The sequence below is a fragment of the Aquarana catesbeiana genome, linkage group LG01, assembly GCF_042186555.1.
Source record: "Aquarana catesbeiana isolate 2022-GZ linkage group LG01, ASM4218655v1, whole genome shotgun sequence".
Taxonomy (NCBI): Eukaryota; Metazoa; Chordata; class Amphibia; order Anura; family Ranidae; genus Aquarana; species Aquarana catesbeiana.
In genome coordinates this window covers 934162194-934183447 of record NC_133324.1, presented here as the reverse complement: position 1 = coordinate 934183447, position 21254 = coordinate 934162194, and the positions used below count along the sequence as shown (strand labels likewise).

General features: G+C 45.2%; 1 protein-coding gene across 1 annotated transcript in view; it reads left to right on the top strand.

The window, feature by feature from the left end:
- SFXN5 (sideroflexin 5) overlaps nt 1-21254 on the top strand; it is a 367837-nt gene that overhangs the window by 75150 nt on the left and 271433 nt on the right. Inside the window, exon 4 of the mRNA XM_073611062.1 lies at nt 19202-19228. Coding sequence (XP_073467163.1) covers nt 19202-19228 — 27 coding nt within the window. The remainder of the gene's footprint in view (nt 1-19201; nt 19229-21254) is intronic.

Below are 21254 nucleotides of genomic sequence, written 5' to 3'. Positions count from 1 at the left end.
CAGCTTCCTGAAAACATCCCAGCATCCGGCGTCAGTACGTCTCTCCAGCCCTCAGTCCTGATGCAAGCGGTAGGAGGAGCTCTGCACATATCAAATTGCCTTGATGGCCGGGTTCAGGTTGCCACATTTTCTTCAAGACAAACCCGAACACTTTAGCAGCACAAAGCAATTTAAAAAAAAAAAAATTTTAAGGAGGAACTCTTATGTAAGGCGGCTTCTGCTCACCAAAGCTCCCACTTACATCAGAGTTTCCAGTATTCCCCCTTTAAATCCGATTCCTAAAGCCTTACATCAGAATGTGCGGGTTCTGTAGGGTTGGAGATCGATCGCGCTGGACTGACTCGGTCGGTTGCGGGTCATTGGTCAGTTGATGGTGGGGAGCGGATTGGAAGAGTTTTCTCTTTTCTGATGCTTTAGGCCCCACTATACCAGGAGGAGGTGGTGAGCCCTTTTTTGGGGGGGGCATAGGCTGCTGCCTTTTGGGTACGGCCTTGAGGTCATTTCCACATGTGCTAGTCCCCCCCCCCCCCTTCTCTCTCCTGCCTCCTAGTAAGTGATTACACTAAGGTAAAGGGGGACTCAGATGTAAGGGGTGCTCTGCGGATTCTGATAGAGGTAGAAGGAGGGGCACCCAATATCCAATGAAATGCAAGTCGAGAGGTGGATTTGAGGTCGTTTATTGAAAGTGGCAACAAATGGTCAAGCCAACGTGTTTCGGGGAACGAAAAGGACTCCCCCTTCCTCAGGGCTGCTGCTGTTTGCTGATGGTGAACGGGGAAAGATCTCAAATGACACCAAAATCGGAATGATCTGTGTCCGCTGTGTTTTGTAGTTGCATTCTAATTTTGGTGTCCGACGCACTCGTTTGGGATCTTTCCCCGTTCTCCTTCCTCAGGGCTGCTGCTGTTTGCTGATGGTGGAGTCTTTTTTTTTTTTTTTTTTTCCCCCGAAACACGTTGGCTTGACCATTTGTTGCTACTTTCAATAAGCAACCTCAAATCCACCTCTCGACTTGCATTTCATTGGATATTGGGTGCCCCCTCCTTTTCTACCTCTATCAGAATCCGCAGAGCACCCCTTACATCTGAGTCCCCCTTTACCTTACCCCCTGCAAACAAACCCAACCCCCCCCCCTCGACCGCTTGCAAGCCCGCCAGCCCCACACTTACCCCAAGTTGCGGGCGGCTTCCCCAGGTTCTCCTCCTGGCCAATCCGGTCGCTTCTCCTCCTGGCCAATCCGGTCGCTTCTCCTCCTGGCCAATCCGGTCGCTTCTCCTCCTGGCCAATCCGGTCGCTTCTCCTCCTGGCCAATCCGGTCGCTTCCCCTCCTGGCCAATCCGGTCGCTTCCCCTCCTTGCCAATCCGGTCACTTCTCCTCCTGGCCAATCCGGTCGCTTCTCTTCCTGGCCAATCCGGTCGCTTCTCCTCCTGGCCAATCCGGTCGCTTCTCCTCCTGGCCAATCCGGTCGCTTCTCCTCCTGGCCAATCCGGTCGCTTCTCCTCCTGGCCAATCCGGTCGCTTCTCCTCCTGGCCAATCCGGTCGCTTCTCCTCCTGGCCAATCCGGTCGCTTCTTCTTCTGGCCAATCCGGTCGCTTCTCCTCCTGGCCAATCCGGTCGCTTCTTCTTCTGGCCAATCTGGTCGCTTCTTCTTCTGGCCAATCTGGTCGCTTCTCCTCCCGGCCAATCTGGTCTTGGGACCCGCTTCCTGTCCTGATTGGCTGGCAGGAGAAGCAGGAAGACCATAGCGAATGTTGATTCGCTAATGTCACAAGTGGGTGGGCATGGGGCACGGGGCTCTGCGCCCCGAGCCCAACCTTTTTGAAGCCAATTAGAGCCTCCGGCTCTTATCATGTGCTTCACAAAAAAAAAACCCCTGTAGAACTCAATGTGTCTGGTGCCCTGCATGGAGATTAGGTACCCTGCATGGAGATTAGGGGGGCGGCGCCCCTTATGGACGGGCCGCCGCTACAGGCAGGAGAAAGAAGGAGGGGGGGGAGACTTCAGTCAGACAGTGGATGATCAGGCATGATCAGGCATCGGCACCTTTCATCAATGATGTATTTGCCGGCTGCTGGGCTTCAAATTTCCAGCCCCCCCTTTTAGGGAGCCACAGGTTGGTCTGAATAATGTGTCTTGGTGTTAGGTAGTCTAAAAGCCGGACTGTCCGGGTGAATCCCGGATGGGTGGCAACCCTAGGGTGGGTGTCAGTTTGGAGGAGTGGCCGTTTCTATGCACACTGCATTTGCATGCAGACTGCCCTAGGTAGCCCCCACATGTGAGAAGAGGGGTGGGCTGAGGACAGTCAAAGCACTAGATTTAGGGGTAGGCAACCTTGGCCCTCCAGCTGTTTTGAAACTAGATGACACTGGAGGTCCTTCAGGCAGGAACTAAGGCGGGGCTCTATCTGACTTGCTGCAGTTTCTAATGTACATGGTGAGAAGCTCACAGTGTGCAGTGAAATCAGAGAAAACCATTTCAGTCCAGGGGAGGAGCCGCTACAACTGTGCAGGACTGGAGGGAAGACTGGAGGTCCGATTTGATTGCAGTGAGGATACGGATTACTCGCGCTAGGCTGGGTGGCTTCACCCATCTCGTCGTTTACCATACACTGCCGTTTTCTGTGGATATCTGGGTGTGTGAGCGTTGCTTACCTGGGGAAGAGATGGCACCAGGATGCAATATGGGAAGAAGACAAACCGGTGGAGGCAGTGTGAAGCTTTGGGTGATGTTCTGCTGAGGAACCTTGGGTCCTGCCATTCATGTGGATGTTACTTGGTAGGTACCACCTACCTAAACCTTGTTGCTGAGCAAGTACACCCCTTCATGGGACAATATTCCCTGATGGCAGTGGCCTCTTTCAGCAGGATAATGCGCCCTGCAAAAATGGTTCAACAAATAGTTTGAGGAACACAGCAATGAGTTTGAGGTGTTGAGTTGCCTTCCAAATTTCAGTCCAACCAAGCATCTCTGAGATGTATAATTCATAATTTGTTGTGTTTGTGGTCACTGGTTTATGCAATTTTAGCACTTTTTTGCACTTTCACTTTTTAATTTTAGAGAACGCGGTTCCAATTATTATATTTTACTTAATTTTTCATCTCTGGGATGTGCTGATAAAAATAGGTCCAATCCATGGAGGGCCCCACCTCACAATTTACAGTATTTAACCAGTTCCGGATCGCCTGCTGTACATATGCGTGATTTTTTTTCAATAGCCACTGGGGGCAGGCGTGCGCCGCCGGAGGCGCGATCACATGCTGATTGGCCACAGGGGGAGCCAATCAGCGAGCCCGGCGGATGCCGGCCACCCAATTGGGGAGCAGTCACGGGTGGACGGCAGAACAGTCCATGAGTGTGCGCAATTTTAAAGTGTGACATGTTGGGTATCTATTTACTCTGCGTAACATCATCTTTCACATTATACCAAAAGAAAATTGCGCTAAATTTACTGTTTGTTAAGTTTTAATTCACGCGTTTGAAAATTTGTTGCGCAAATACCGTGCTAGATAAAAAGTTGCAACGACTGCCATTTTATTCCCTAGGGCAGTGATGGCGAACCTTGGCACCCCAGATGTTTTGGAACTACATTTCCCATGAAACTCATGCACTCTGCAGTGTAGAAGACCATCATGGGAAATGTAGTTCCAAAACATCTGGGGTGCCAAGGTTCACCATCACTTCCCTAGGGTGTCTGCTAAAAAAACATGTATAATGTTGGGGGGTTCTGAGTAATTTTCTAGCAAAAAAATATGATTTTTACATGTAGGAGAGAAGTGCCAGAATCGGCCCGGTATGGAAGTGGTTAATGACCTGGAGAGGATCTTCAAAGAGGAGTGGGACAAAATCCCTCCTGAGATGTGTGCAAACCTGGTGGCCAACAACAAGAAATGTCTGACCTCTGCGATTGCTAACAAGGGTTTCTCCACCAAGTACTAAGCCCTAGGCCTGGTCATTAAAGGGGTAAAACCTTCAGGGACTGAAGTGGTTAAAGGATCTGCTCCTGACGGCTTGGTGCCAGATACCACAGCATACCTTCAGAGGTCTAGTGGAGTCCATGTCTTGATGGGGTCAGGTGGCAAAAGGGGAACCTACTCAATATTGGGTGATCGTTAAGTTATGGCTGATCGGTGTATACTGTATGTTTGATCCCATTATGAACAGTATACTGTTTAAAAGTATTTGAGGATCTGTCTTCTTGATGGTTCCTCCTGAGACTGGCCTTGGTCCTTGTCAACCATTGCCTAATCTTCTCAAAGATGTCCTCTCACGAGGGAATCTTAACCACCCTAAAACAAATTCAAGCCCTAAGTTTATTAAATTTTGTTTTTCCAAAGTACTGTGTATCACAATTCACTTTTTTTTTTTTTTTTTTTAAATAAAATCATATTTTCACTTTTTTCCATCGTTCCATCTTTCTGCACAAATGTGCTTTTTGGCATACAATGTTATTAGCGGCATGTAGTCCCAACTGAGAGACAAAGCTGCTGCATTACGCCCCCATAGTAATGAATGGCTTGTAGGTGGGAATAAGTTGTGTGACAGTGCCAGGCCCTGTCATGGTACAGTGAGGGGGGAAAAAGTATTTGACCCCCCTGCTGATTTTGTACGTTTGCTCACTGACAAAGGAACGATCAGTCTATAATTTTAATGGTCGGTTTATTTTAACAGCGAGAGAATAACAACAACAATATCCAGAAAAACGCATTTCAAAAAAGTTTCAAATTGATTTTCATTTTAATGAGTGAAATAAGTATTTCACCCCTTCCCAAAACATGACTTGGTATTTGGTGGCAAAACCCTTTTTGGCAATCACAGAGGTCAGGCGTTTCTTGTAGTTGGCCACCAGGTTTGCACACATCTCAGGAGGGATTTTCTCCCACTCCTCTTTGCAGATCCTCTCCAAGTCATTAAGGTTTCCAGGCTGACGTTTGGTAACGTGAACCTTCAGCTCCCTCCACATATTTTCTATGGGATTAAGGTCTGGAGACTGGCTAGGCCACTCCAGGACCTTAGTGTGCTTCTTCTTGAGCCACACCCTTTTTTGCCTTGGCCGTGTGTTTTGGGTTATTGTCATACTGGAATACCCATTCATGACCCATTTTCAATGCCCTGGCTGAGGGAAGGAGGTTCTCACCCTTCTATGCAAAACAATCTCTACATAGGTGTCCCAGTCCGCCACGGCCACTGGAGGTGCTTACAGGGCTGGAGGAGATGTAGAGGCGGTCTGCCCCCCAAGCTGACATCACTTCTGCCCCTATACACATGGGGTCCTGTAACTTATCCTCCAGCCCTTTGAGCACCTCCAGTGGCCGTGGCGGACTGGGACACCTATGTAGAGATTGTTTTGCATAGAAGGGTGAGAACCTCCTTCCTTCAGCCAGGGCATTGAAAATGGGTCAAGGATGGGTATTCCAGCATGACAATGACCCAAAACACATGGCCAAGGCAGCAAAGGGAGTGGCTCTCGTGAGTTCTAAACCACCCACTAGATGTTCCCTTCTATACACACACAGGAGCAGTAGGGGAAATTGCATGGGATTCTTTGCAGTGCGATTTGCGCTGATTTTTTTTCGTATTGTACTGCAAAGTAGTGGTATTGGCGAGTACCTCACCGAAAGTATGGGTACTTATACTCACCGATAATAACCCAGTATTGGTGCAACCCTACAGTTCTGTTTAAATTTAATGGCCGCTCACCGTTAAAGCTGCATATGTGGGTACTGCCGGCGTGAAGCGCCGTTATGACTGATGTAAACTCTCTTTCAAAAACGCTCTCCACCTCTGAGCTAACAACTGCCATATCACAGTTAGTACTTGCATCAACCTACGCATGTATAAAGCTGTATGCCCCTGGATGCAGGCAGCCTGGGTCTGTGCTTGTAGGCCTGTAGGCCTGCTCAGGTTTATGCAAGTACTGGCAGTATGTCTCTCAGTCAGGACAATACACGGCAATTTACATTGTTTGTAAAAGTACGCATGTGCCTGAGCCAGCTCAATAAAAACAGATTTGCACATATGTTTGCTAATATGTGTAGTAAATGGCGCCATATCAAGGTGCATTCACAAATTGTGGTTTGTTCCTTCTCTGGGAAAACGGATGTTAGACCCTCTGAGATAATTAATGCTTTTATTGGTTATATGCGCTGTGCTCAGCCTGGGGATGGCGTACTCTTGTGTGCAGAGTTGTGTATTGGATGTGTGAAAACACTCTGATGTCTTCTCGCTTCCTCTGTCTTCATGTAATCATGAAATCAGCGGGGTAACACTCCACCGTCCTCCTGCCACCAAGGTTAAAGAGCTTCCTACTAAATGGGTAATGGCCTTTTTATCACCCTTCTGAATGGTGTGCGGACACATCGCAGCGCCTGGCCAACCCTCGCCTGACAACCGCACATAGGCTTGTTTTGTGTGACCAAGATCATTATTTTACTCCACACTTCATCGGAGGCCTCCTCTGCCCAGCTGCCTGTCTGTGATCTAATCACAATTGGATTTTTTTTTTTTTTGACGGGGCATCAGACATCCAACTTTTTATATGGTAAGCGGGGACTTTTAGAGGAAACCCAGGCTGGGACAGATGCATAGTCCACCATCGCCAACCTCCTTCTGAAAATGTTGGTTTCCCGGCTGTCTCTGTCTTCAGTACTTTGAGTTGGTGACTCAAGCATGCAGTAAGTGAAGTAAGAGCTTATGATCTGTAATATTTGTTCCAGTCCAGTGGTTTACAGATGGATTGATGCTATAGGATTGACAGCCAGGCTTAGATATGACGGGATGGACAGCTCAAGCCTAGATATGACAGGATGGACGGCCGGGCCTAGATATGACCGGATGGACGGCCGGGCCTGGATATGACCGGATGGACGGCCGGGCCTGGATAGGACCGGATGGACGGCCCGGCCTGGATAGGACCGGATGGACGGCCCGGCCTGGATAGGACCGGATGGACGGCCCGGCCTGGATAGGACCGGATGGACGGCCGGGCCTGGATAGGACCGGATGGACGGCCGGGCCTGGATAGGACCGGATGGACGGCCGGGCCTGGATAGGACCGGATGGACGGCCGGGCCTGGATAGGACCGGATGGACGGCCGGGCCTGGATAGGACCGGATGGACGGCCGGGCCTGGATAGGACCGGATGGACGGCCGGGCCTGGATAGGACCGGATGGACGGCCGGGCCTGGATAGGACCGGATGGACGGCCGGGCCTGGATAGGACCGGATGGACGGCCAGGCCTAGATAGGACCGGATGGACGGCCAGGCCTAGATACGACAGGATAGATATCAAGGCCTAGATATGAACAGATGGACGGCCGGGCCTAGATATGAGAGGATGGACGGCCGGGCCTAGATATGAGAGGATGGACGGCCGGGCCTAGATATGAGAGGATGGACGGCCGGGCCTAGATATGACTGGATGGACGGCCGGGCCTAGATATGACTGGATGGACGGCCGGGCCTAGATATGACTGGATGGACGGCCGGGCCTAGATATGACTGGATGGACGGCCGGGCCTAGATATAGGGTTGCCACCTTTTCTTCAAGCCAAACCCGAACACTTTAGCGGCACACGGCAATTTATTTTTTACGGGGGAACACTGTGGACTGTGGTATAAAATGGAATTCTGATGTAAGGGGTTTCTGCTTAACAAAGTCCCCACTAACATCATAATTCCCAGCATTCCACATTAAATCAGGGTTCCCAAAGCTTCCCCTTACATCAGAGTCCACAGAGCACCCCTTACATCTGAGTCCCCCTTACCTTTAGTGTACTTGCTCTGGCGCAGGACAAAGGGAGGGAGGGGGCCTATGCACTGGGTGGTTGTGGTACTTTGGTTAATGGGGAGCATAGGTGTGTGCAACCTGGGCAAAAGGGGGAATTGCACTGGGTGAATAGGGTGTGTCCTGGCATGCCTAAGTTGGGGGGGGGGGGGGTTGCAAACCTGGACACATGATTCAAAACTCGGACTGCCTGGGTGAATCCCGGACAGGTGGCAACCCTACCTTTTAAATGACTGGATGGATGGCCGGACGTAGATATGACGGGACGGACAGCCAGGCGTAGATATGACGGGACAGACAGCCAGGAATTGTAAAAAAAGGAAAAATGTAAATTGGGCGTTTAACAGTCAACTCCAGACATATCTATTACAATACAGATATATATATATAAAAATGAGAAATTTTAGGGGTACAGGCGTACAAAAGATAATATATATCATACATATACATAAAAAAGGGAGAACTAATCCCAGAAATTACAAGACAGTGATACACACACAGTATATGTTGCATAAGAGCAAATGATGGCCGACATGTTTCACGGCTGTAATCTATACATATATACATTACAATCCAGAGAAAGGGGGAAAAAAAAGGGGGGGGGGGGGGGGACAGGGGAAAGAAAGAGAAAAAACAAAACAACAAAAATATATATCTACCTAGTGGCCATCTGAGGCGTCCGGACTAAGGGGAGACCAAAACACAATACATGCCATGCTCAGAGTCTGCACTTCGTGGACAATACCTCCAGGTAATACGGATATTGGGGTCATCTCTGAAAGGATAGATCCAGAAAGCCAAAATATAATGACAATACTAATACATATATGTAGATTGCAGGTATCCAGTAGTAGTAAAATATGCCAACCTTGACAGACTGTAGTAGTCTGATACTGCGTTGCCAGAAATGATGGAATAAAATGCCACACAATGTTCCAAAGGTTCTGTATTGGATGAGATGTGGTGAGTGTGGAGGCCATTGGAGTACAGGGACCTCATTGTCCAGTGGTGAGATGATTGGAACTTTGTGACATGGTGATGTGCTGGAAGGAGCCATCAGAAGATGGGGACACTGTAGTCATAAAGGGATGGACATGGTCAGCAACAATACTCAGGTAGGCCGTGGTGTTTACACGATGCTTATTTGCTACTAAAGGGCCCAAAGTGTGCCAAGAAAATATCCCCCCCACACCATTACACCACCACCACCAGCCTGAACCGGTGATACAAGGCAGGATGGATCCATACTTTTCATTTTGTTTACACCAATTTCTGACCCTACCATCTGAAATCGAGACTCATCAGACCAGGCAACGTTTTTCCAATCTTCTATTGTCCATTTTTGGTGAGCTTGTGCTAATTGTAGCCTCCGTTTCCTGTTCTTAGCTGACAGGAGTGGCACCCGGTGTGTTCTTCTGCTGCTGTAGCCCATCTGCTTTAAGATTCTATGTGTTATGCGTTCAGATGGTATTCTGCTTACCTTGGTTGTAACGAGTGGTTATTTGGGTTACTGTTGCCTTTCTATCATCTCCAACCAGTCTGCCCATTCTCCTCTAAAATAAACCAGGCATGTCCCTCCACACAACTGCCGCTCACTGGATATTTTCTTTTTTTCTGACCATTCTCTGTAAACCCGAGAGATGGTTGTGCGTGAAAATCCCAGTAGATCAGCAGTTTTTGAAGTACTCAGACCAGCCCGTCTGGCACCAACAGCCATGCCACGTTCAAAGTCACTTAAATCCCCTTTCTTCCCAATTCTGATGCTTAGTTAAAACTTCAGCAAGTTGTCTTTGCCACGTCTAGATGCCCAAATGTATTGGAGTTGCTGCCATGTGATTGGATGATTAGCAATTTGAGTTACCAAGCCTGTGAGTGTATATCACATTGGTTTGGCAACTCTATAACACATATAGTGGCGCAGAGTCTTATTATTTTAAAGATGGAAGTTTAGACTTCTCAGAATGTTTCATGTCAATGAGTTGTTAGGCAGTAGAACAGGGCAGGAATAACAGCCTTGAAACCTGCATCTTTAGAATCGCATCATTGAAACCTGCTTCCCTATGTATGACCCCAAAGGGCATCTGAAATAAACTTATGTATAGTATCTGCTCAAAGGGCTTTTGTTCATGTCAGAACTGCTTTACTCCCCATACAAGTCAATGGGAATGCAAAAGCAGCTACATGTGGGGCGATACAGCTGGGAAGGTGGGTAAATGCGGGACAAAAGGAGGTTAACTGCAGGTCGAAACAGGTTAAAAGGACAACCTCAGGTCAGAAAGAGCAGGTCAAAACAAATCTGAAGGTCAACTGCAGATTAAAACAGGTCCCTGGGTTGATGCAACTTAGAAGGTCAAATGCGAGTCAAAATGAGGTAAGATACAGGTGAGAAAGAGCTTAGGTGCAGGTCAGAATGAGGTCAACTGCAGATCAAAACAGGTCAGTGGGTTGATGCAACTTAGAAGGTGGTCAAATGCAGGTCAGAAAGAGCTCAAGTGAAGGTCAAAACAAGTCAGAAGGAGGTCAACTGCAGATCAAAACAGGTCAGGAGGGCAACTTCAGGTGAAATGCAGGTCAAAAGGAAGTCAACTGCAGTTCAGAAGGTGTCCAACTGCAAGTCAAAGTCACCTGTCAATGAATTATGAATGAGCTCAGAAGTGTCTCAAACTGATGTCAAATGCAAGTGGAATACACCTTAAAACTGCAAGACAAAACAGATCAACTACAGGTCATTACAGGCCAAAAGGAGAACTGCAGCTGAAAACGGTCAGTGGGTTGGTGCAACTTAGAAGGTGGTCAAATGTGAGTCAAAAGGAGGTCAGAAGGAGGTCACCTGCAGGTTAAAACAGTCCAAAAGGAGGTCAGTTGTAGCTAAACACAGGTCAGAAGGAGGTCAACTGTAAGAAAAACAGCTCAACTACAGGTCAAAACAGGCCAAAAGGAGTAAAACTGCAGCTGAAAATAGATCAACCGATTGATGCAGCTTATAAGGAGTTCAAATGCTGGTCAAAAGGGGGACAACCTCAGGTCAAATCAGATCAGAAGGAGATCAACTGCAGATTAGATGGTTACCTACAGGTCAAAACAGGCTAGGAGGTCAACTACAGGTCAAAACAGGCCAAACGGAGGACAACTGCAGCTGAAAACAGGTCAGTGGGTTGATGCAGCTTGGAAGGTGGTCAAAAGGAGGTCAAATGCAGGTCTGAAAGAGCTAAAGTGCAGGTCAAAAGTCAGAAGGAGGTCAACTGCAGATCAAAACAGGTCAAGGAGGCAACTTCAGGTGAAATGCAGGTCAGGAGGTCGACTGCAGATCTAAACAGGTCAGAATGACATCAACTGCAAGAAAAAAACGGTCACCTACAGGTCAAAACAGGCCAAAAGGAAAACAACTGCAGCTGAAAACAGGTCAGTGGGTTGATGAAACTTTGAAGGTGGTCAAATGTGAGTCAGAAGGAGGTCACCTACAGGTCAAAACAGTCCAAAAGGAGGTCAGTTTCAGCTAAACACAGGTCAGAAGGAAGTTAACTGTGTACAGCTTAACTACAGGTCAAATCAAGCCAAAAGGAGTATGACTGCAGCTGAAAACAGATCAACATGTGGATGCAGCTTATAAGGCGGTCAAATGTGGGTCTGAAGAAAGTCAGTTGCTGGTCAAAACGAGGACAACCTCCATTCAAATCAGGTCAGAAGGAGGTCAGCTGCGGATCAGATTATCTGCAGGTCAAAACAGGTCAAGAGGGCAACTTCAGGTGGAAAGCAGGTCAGAAGGAGGTCGACTGCAGATCAAAAAAGGTCAGAAGGAGGTCAACTGCAAGGCAAAGCAGGTCAAAACAGGCCAAAAGGAGAACTGCAGCTGAAAACAGGTCAATGAGTTGATGCAGCTTGGAAGGTGGTCAAATGTAAGTCAGAAGGAGGTCACAACAGTGCAAAAGGAGGTTGGTTTCAGCTAAACACATGTCAGAAGGAAGTCAACTGTACAGCTTGACTACAGGTCAAAACTGACCAAACAGAGGACAACTGCAGCTGAAAACAGGTCAATGGGTTGGTGCAGCTTAAAAGTTGGTCAAATGTGAGTCGAAAGGAGGTCAAATGCAGGTCAAAAAGACCTCAAGTGCAGGTCAGAAGGAGGTTAACTGCAGATCAAAAAAGGTCAGGAGGGCAGCTTCAGGGGAACTGCAGGTCAGGAGGAGGCCAAAACAGGTCAAAGGGAGGTCAACTGTAGATCAAAACAGGTCAAAGGGAGGTCAACTGCAGATCAAAACAGGTCAAAGGGAGGTCAACTGCAGATCAAAACATGTCAGATGGAGGTCAACTGCCAGTTGGAAGGTATCCAACCCAAGTCAAATGAATCTGTCAATGAATTATGATTGAGCTCAGAAGTGTCTCAAACTGATGTTGAATGCAAGGGGTGTACACCTGAAAGCATGCATGCAGACCCTTAGTCGTATACTGTTACAGTCAGTCACACCTTTCATTGACAGGGAAAAGCAAGGCACAATCATAGTACAGCACTACTAAGTGGTAGTGAGAAAATACTACAGACTGTATGCAAAAGTGGATTTTTATACTAATAGTTTTCACATTTGGCTGTCATGGTCACATTGAGGGGCGTGGGTTTTGGAGGTTTTGCACATCTAGTCGCACTGAGTATATTTTCTATTGCATATCAATGGGCAAAATTACACCGCAGTTGGGCTGCAGAACGCCAAACGTATTTTCCTCTGTACAGCCATGCATCCATGTACAGAAGTCCTTATACCTAAAAGACCGTAGTGCCCGCTAATAGGTATAGAGCTCCTGGCTTCATGAAGAAGACTAATACCCAACAACCAGACACATAAAACGGTCAGAGATGATTGGTTGCCTTGTATTGCTGTGATCACATTGCTCTGTAATTATGAAGTGAGGTCCATTTCTACAATAAAGACAGACAATACACAATCATCTCTGCGGTTTTATGCTGATTTAGTAGACAAATGGGGAATCGTTCAATCATAGTTTGTGATCCTCCTGACTTGTATGAGTGACAAATAATTAAAAATCTGGAGCATCAGTCAGAGGAATCCCCAGGATGCTCCCAAATCTCTGGAATTACCTGTAATTGGTTGGACAACCCAGGAGTTCTCATTCTACAGCCAGCGGCTGGAGAAAATATTGATTAGAGGTGATGTTGTGTAGCTCCCTGGCCCTGCTCATTAAATGTTTTCCCAGCCATACGTGTGAACACTGTAAAATGTGCAAGATTGCCTTGTAAAAGACAGAGCCTTTATATTGATTGCAGGGGGGACATAAAAAGCAATGCAGCAAAAATAATAATGCCAATAAAAAGGAAAGGATAATAATATTTCTGAGTATAAGCAGCGTTTCCATTTATATGCCCTGGGACTAAATAATATTATTATGCTCCAAGACATATTATTGGAAACACTGCTTATACCCAGAAATATTATTATTATTATTATTGTTATTATTATTATTATTATGCTCTAAGGCATATTATTGAAATCTCTGCTTATACCCAGAATTATTATTATGATTATTATTATTATTATTATGCTCTAAGGCATATTATTGAAATCTCTGCTTATACCCAGAAATATTAATATTATTATTTAGTCCCAAGGCATATAAATGGAAACACTGCTTTTACCCAGAAATATTATGATTATTATTATTATTATTATGCTCCAAGGCATATAATTGAAATCCCTGCTTATACCCAGAAATAATAATTATAAAAATATTTATGAGTATAAGCAAAGATTTCAATTATATGCCTTGGAGCATAATAATATTCATCATAATATTTCTGAGTAAAAAACAATGTTTCCATTTATATGCCTTGGGACTAAATAATAATAATAATTATTATTTAGTCCCAAGGCATATACATGGAAACATTGCTTTTACTCAGAAATATTATTATTATTTATTATTTCTATTATTATGCTCTAAGGCATACACAGTGCCTAGCAAAAGTATTCACCTCCCTTGGCTTTTTACCTATTTTGTTATATTACAGCCTTTAGTTCAATGTTTTTTTTTTCATCTGAATTATATGTGATGGATCAGAACACACTAGTCTAAGTTGGTGAAGTAAAATTAGAAAAATATATACAATTTTTCAGAGATTAAAAAAACTGATAATTGCCATGTGTGTATGTATTCACCCCCTTTTGTTATGAAGCCCATAAAAAGCTCTGGTGCAACCAATTACCTTCAGAAGTCACATAATTAGTGAAATGATCTCCACCTGTGTGCAATCTAAGTGTCACATGATCTGTCATTACATATACACACCTTTTTGAAAGGCCCCAGAGGCTGCAACACCTAAGCAAGAGGCACCACTAACCAAACACTGCCATGAAGACCAAGGAACTCTCCAAACAAGTAAGGGACAATGTTGTTGAGAAGTACAAGTCGGGGTTAGGTTATAAAAAAAATATCCAAATCTTTGATGATCCCTAGGAGCACCATCAAATCTATCATAAACAAATGGAAAGAACATGGCACAACAGCAAACCTGCCAAGAGACGGCCGCACACCAAAACTCACGGACCGGGCAAGGAGGGCATTAATCAGAGAAGCAGCACAGAGACCTAAGGTAACCCTGGAGGAGCTGCAGAATCCCACAGCAGAGACTGGAGTATCTGTACGTAGGACGACAATAAGCCGTACGCTCCATAGAGTTGGGTTTTATGGCAGAGTGGCCAGAAGAAAGTCATTACTTTCAGCGAAAAACAAAATGGCACGTTTTGAGTTTGTGAAAAGGCATGTGGGAGACTCCCAAAATGTATGGAGGAAGGTGCTCTGGTCTGATGACACTAAAATTTTACTTTTTGGCCATCAAAGAAAATGCTATGTCTGGTGCAAACCCAACACATCACATCACCCAAAGAACACCATCCCCACTGTGAAACATGGTGGTGGCAGGATCATGCTGTGGGGATGTTTTTCAGCAGTCGGGACTGCGAAACTGGTCAGAGTTGAGGGAAAGATAGATGGTGCTAAATACAGGGATATTCTTAAACAAAACCTGCACCACCTGTGTGTGATTTGAGGCTAGGACGGAGGTTCACCTTCCAGCAGGACAATGACCCCAAACACACTGCTAAAGCAACACTTGAGTAGTTTAAGGGGAAACCTGTAAATATGTTGGAATGGCCTAGTCAAAGCCCAGACCTCAATCCAATAGAAAATCTGTGGTCAGACTTAAAGATTGCTGTTCACAAGCTCAAACCATCCAACTTTAAGGTGCTGGAGCAGTTTTGCAAGGAGGAATGGGCAAAAATCCCAGTGGTAAGATGTGGCAAGCTCATAGTGACTTGGAGCTGTGATAGCCGCAAAAGGTGTCTCTACAAAGTATTGACTTTAGGGGGTGAATAGTTCTGCACATTGACTTATTCTGTTATTTTGTCCTATTTGTTTTTGCTTTATAATAAAAAAAAAATCTTCAAAGTTGCGGGCATGTTCTGTAAATTAAATGATGCAAATCCTCAAACAATCCATGTTAATTCCAGGTTGTGAGGCAACAAAACACGAAAAATGCCAAGGGGGGTGAATACTTTTGCAAGGCACTGTATTTGGAAACACTGCTTATACCCAGAAATATTATTATTATGCTCTAAGGCAGGGGTCTCCAAACAGTGTCTCTTGGGGCACTATTCATCCCACTGATATAAGACACTATTCTGCCTTCTGATGCCAGAAATGGAGCATAATTCCTGCCACTGACATCAACAATGGGGCACTATTCTTCCCCCTAATGCCAAAGACGGGGCACTGTTTACCCCCACTGATGCCAGAAAAATGTTCTTTTGCTGCTGGCCGCATTCCGGCCCCCCTAAAGTCTGGAGGACAGTAAGAAAGTTTGGAGACCCCCCGCGCTAAGGCATATAATTGAAAACCGACTTATGAAAGTGTCGACCATGGAGATTTTTAGGTACTGTTTTTTTTTGGCGCCATTCTCCAGGCGTACTTAATTTTAAAGCGTGGCATGTTGGGTATCTATTTACTCAGTGTAACATCATCTTTTATATTTTACCAAACAATTGGGTATTGTGTTTTTGCAAATTTAAAACTCAATAAACTGTACTTTAAAAAATTGCTTTGGAAAACCATTGTGCAAATATAGTGTGGCATAAAAATATGCAACATCCACTATTTTATGTTATGGGGTCTCTGCTTAAAAAAATAAAATAAAGTAGTTTTCTAGCCAAAAAAATTATGATTTTTACACGTAGGAGATGAGTGTCAGAGTAGGCAAGTGGTTAATCAGTGGGCCGTGATAAAGGCCTGAAGGCCGAAACGCGTTGGTATTTTTGTGTGACTTTAATGCGTTGTTCTGGTGATTATAAAGGCTAGCTGCTTCTAGATTTTACAGAAGTGCCAGCTCTTATTCAAGATTTAAGCACACCCTCCTGCCTGCATGCCTTAGCTAAGGGCAGATGTATTGCAGAAAGTAAATGCTACATGAATTATCTGCCCTTACTCAAGATGGCCACAGGTAAAATTTACTAGGGGGTGTTTTTCAAAGTGATTTCTCAGCAAAATAAAGCATGGAGACATGAATGGATGGGGGAGTTTGCTTTGAATGTTAAAGGGAAAGTCCAGCCTCAGCTCGTTTGGCTCTACTTCTCTTCTGGGTCACAGGAGTGCAATTCGTTTTGGACTCCTGTGACCTGTTTTCATCAGAGAGTGGTCTGTTCAAGCATTGCGTCATCACGACAATGAGTTCTGGATCTGCCAGGTGCCTGGACTGATAGCCGTCTCAGCCTCTCAGCGAGCCGCTGAGAGGCTGAGGCGGTCGATCCCCGCCCCCTCCACAGCTCAGCGCTCCAGTGAGCAGGGGGTGCAGAGCGGAGAGCTGCTGACTGACAGGCAGCAGCTCTCTGCTCGGGGAGGTGAGGGATCCGAGGCATCGGCGGTGTTTCATCTCTTGCTTCTCAGTGCAGAGGCAGCGGGGGACAGATGCAGCATCCACCTAGGTGAGTATGAATATGGGAAAAACAAAACAAAACACATACTCCTCTTTTAAAAATTAATTAAAGTGGTTGTAAACCCTCACATATACCCAGTGTGGTGATTGGCTTCAGGTGATACAGAGACGAACAAATCCTCCTATATAAGTTTTTTACCTGTGTATCTGCAGTATTTTCTTCTCTATGTTCATTCAAAGTTCAGAATTTATAAGCTTCTCTAATGCACCGTACACACGGTCGGATTTTCCGACGGAAAATGTGTAATAGGACCTTGTTATCGGAAATTCCGACCGTGTGTGGGCTCCATCACACATTTTCCATCGGATTTTCCGACACACAAAGTTTTAGAGCAGGCTATAAAATTTTCTGACAACAAAATCCGTTGTCGGAATTTCCGATTGTGTGTACACAAATCCGACGCACAAAGTGCCACGCATGCTCAGAATAAATTAAGAGACGAAAGCTATTGGCTACTGCCCCATTTATAGTCCCGACGTACATGTTTTACGTCACCGCGTTCAGAACGATCGGATTTTCCGACAACTTTGTGTGACCGTGTGCATGCAAGACAAGTTTGAGCCAACATCCGTCGGAAAAAATCCTAGGATTTTGTTGTCGGAATGTCCGATCAATGTCCGACCGTGTGTACGGGGCATAAGGCTCCATTCACATTTGTAGGACTCCAAAGTAACTCGACTTTGGAGTGCAACTTTGAATGGGTATGACTTGGATGTGACTTTGGCTTTGACCAAAGATAACGGACAACTGTTGCACCACTCTTGCATGTAAAACATTCAGGTACGACTTTCATGTAACTTTTGAGGGTTTTGCAACTTTTGAGGGTTAACTTTGAAGTCTGTGACCCTCAAGTTGCGTAAAAGTTGGACCAAAGTAGTGCATGAACTACGTTGAAGTCTCTGCAACTTTAAGTCGCACATATATGAATTGGACAACAACATGGGGTACGACTTGTCATCTGACTTTGCTGCACTCCTGGCCCCTGCTTTACAGGAACACAGGATCCATGCCTTCTGTACTGACAGAACGACAATCTGCCTTGTTTACATAGGCAAATCACTGCTCTGCCTGTGTACAGAACGATCAGTGGGTTCCGGCAGACATCGGGTCTGCGGGACCTGCTGTGTAGAATCACAGCGGGAGCCTGCCAGCTTCCAATAGCTGGAAGTTCCAAAGAAAAGGGTATTTGGAACTTTAAATGAAGCAGTTGACTGGTTGGGGTTAGGATAAGAATATCACATTTTTATTGCATAGGTATATGGTAAAAATATATCACATGTATAAAAGGTAGCATGTACATACGCACATAGCATAACCAACATTAATACATTTACATACTGGTCATCTTGGTAACATAGCACTAGATAGTTATAGTCAAATGGCATGAGATCAGTACATATATAGGCCAGGTAGCACATTGACGGCATGATAAAAAATGAATATAAAATTGTATAGATCATAAAAATGGTATATCTGAATAGAGTCCTATTAGGGCATATAGCTACATCCTTGGTGCCTGACGTGTTTCTGTGAATACACTTCCTCAGGGGCAGATGCTATAGGCTTTCTGAAACAACAGAATATATTGACGTCAAAAGGATTGACTAGGTGCAACCAGAAGAGACAATGTGTCAGTTCTGGGCACTTACGAAATATACCGAGCTGTGGTATGAGTGGAAGCTGGGCCTAAAAGGCTGTCCATCCCGGGAGCTGAGGTGGTTTGGAATCCAGCACGGGGCAGACATGCACAGGCATCATCCCCAGAACACAAGCTGCCGTTGTAGGTGAACATCTATGTGGTTAGGTATATATGATAGGATGGGTATATCTATGTGGATAGGTAGGTCCATTAAGATTCACCATAAATATTGGAAATGGAAATAGAGTAATGAAAAACTTTGTGATACTAAAACAAAGTGTTACCTTAATAGTGTGCTTGAACGCAAGAGCTTCTCAGAGCTATGGTGATAGCCGGAAGTGCAGGATCACAAATATGTAGCATGGCAGCCCTGTAGCAGTAAAAGTGCTATAGGGCGGTCGGCAAGCGGTTAAAAAAAGTTCCTGGAATGCTGGGAATGTAATTGTCACATTGCTTGTGCTCTCAAACAAACTGTCAAACCATCAAATGACTGGTGTCTTAACTGATCACATGTGCAGCATCATGGCAGTTGAAGATCAAACAGAGGCCAAGATGGCGGCTTCCTTGGCTAAAAAGGACAGGAAGGGTTTAATTCCGCTTAAATGTGTACTTACCCCCCCCCCCCCCCCCAATAGAAACGCTAAAGATTGCAGTAAAAAATGCTGTGTCCCTGAGTTTTTTACGAAGGAATAAAGACACCTATCTTCTGACTATCTGTAGTATGTGACAATGTTTGTGGGACGTGGACATCACTTTTTCTTTTTTTTTCTGTTTTTCAGCTCTGGGCAGCTCAGAAGATAAAACAGGTGAGACCATCATTAAAGCTGATCTTTGTTTTATATATAAAAATAAAAAACTGTACCAGCTCAATGTATTTATTTCTACATAACATCTGCCCATTTGTCTCTTTTTAAAAGGACCTCTTCGTTGTGAGGCATACAGTACTGTACAAAAGTTTTACAGGTGTAAAAAAAAAAAAAATGCTGTAAATGAAGAGTGCTTTCGGAAATAGAAGTGTTAAGAGTTTTATTTTTATCAATTAACAAAATGGAAAGTAAATGAACATAAGAGAAAACCAAATCCAATCAATATTTGGTGTGACCGCCCTTTCCTTTCATACCTGTATCAATTCTTCTAGGTAGATGGTGAGATCATGATGGTGAGATCAGGGCTCTGTTGGGGCCAACCCATAACTTCCAGGACTCCTTGTTGTTCTTTATACTAAAGATAATTCTTAATAACACTGGCTGAATTTTTGGGGTGGTGGTCCTGCTGCAGAATACATTTTGGAGCCAGTCACACACCTCCCTGATGATATGACATGATGGATAGGTATCTGCCTGTATTTCTCAGCATTGAGGACACCATTGATCCTGAACAAATCTCCAAATCCATTTGCAGAAATGCAGGCCCAAACTTATAAGGAACCTCCACCATGCTTTACAGATTACTGCAGACACTCATTCTTCTACCGCTCTCCAGCCCTTCACCAAACAAACTGCCTCCTGATACAGCCAAATATTTCACATTTTGACTCCTCAGTCCAGAGCACCCGCTGCCAATTTTCTGCTCCCCATTTCCTAGGTTTTCCTGCATAGTTGAGTCACTTAGCCTTGGTTCCACGTCAGAGCTGTGGCTTTTTGGCTGCAATTCTTCCATGAAGACCACTTCTGGCCAGACCTCTCCAGACAGTAGATGGGTGTATCTGGATCCCACTGGTTTCTGCCATTTCTGTGCTGATGGCACTGATGGACATCTTCTCGTGTGGAAGGGAAGTAAGCACGATGTTTCCTTGGCTAACCACTGCGTCTATGATTCTCAACGTTCCCAGACCAGTGGTGTCCTCCAATGTTGAGAAATACACGCAGATACTTCTATTTTTGGAGATAAAAAAAAAAGGAAGACAAAACATTGCCAAATAGTACATATGCCAGAACGTACACATAGAGAAAAAATGTAAATCAGAAAAGTACCAAATTCCACCAATAAAACCACCTCCCGTATCCACATCCCACATAGAATCCCAAAACCCAAATGTTCCATCAGAGGCATCAGAAACATTAAATTACATAAGTAGTTGGTCTAATATTAAATCAACTGGAGACTGACCTGGATTATGTAGCCACGGGGACCTTAATTTATCAAATTTACCCGGGTAACCTCTGCGTTGAAAGATATATTTCTCTAATCGTAACATGTCTCCCATCTGAGCAATTCACTCCATGCTGGAGAATTAGTTTACGGGCCTGGAAGAGTACTCTACCTATGGCTTGTTTAGGAATATCTTTAATTGGGAGATCATCCAATATACCCAATATCAATGGTTTAGGATTTGCCTGGATGCTGGCCTGAAACCCCTTATAATGGTTTTGAGAATGCCCGTCCAGAAAAGATGTAACTTTGGGCAACGCCATAAAAGATGAATTATGTCACCATGGTCTCAAAGACGTCCAGAGCAGACCAGATCCTCTCTTACCCCCATTTTAAATAACCTTTCTGGGGTGAGGTGGACCCTTAATAGAGTATAGAGCTGATACAAACGCTGTGTGACATTTAACGAGCAAGCTGGTACTGCCTGCAATGCCCCCCCCCCCCACACTGTTTCTCCTCGAATGGGCCCCCATCCCTTTCCCACTTTACAGGGAGATACTTATCCATCATGCCATACCATCACGGAGGCGTGTGATTGGCCCCAAACATATTTTGCAGCAGGACAACAACCCCAAACATGCAGCCAATGTCAAAAGGAAGGGTCTTCAGTGTAAAGAAAAACAAGGAGTCCTGGATGTGATGGTTTGGCCCCCACAGAGCCCTAATCAATTAAATAACAAA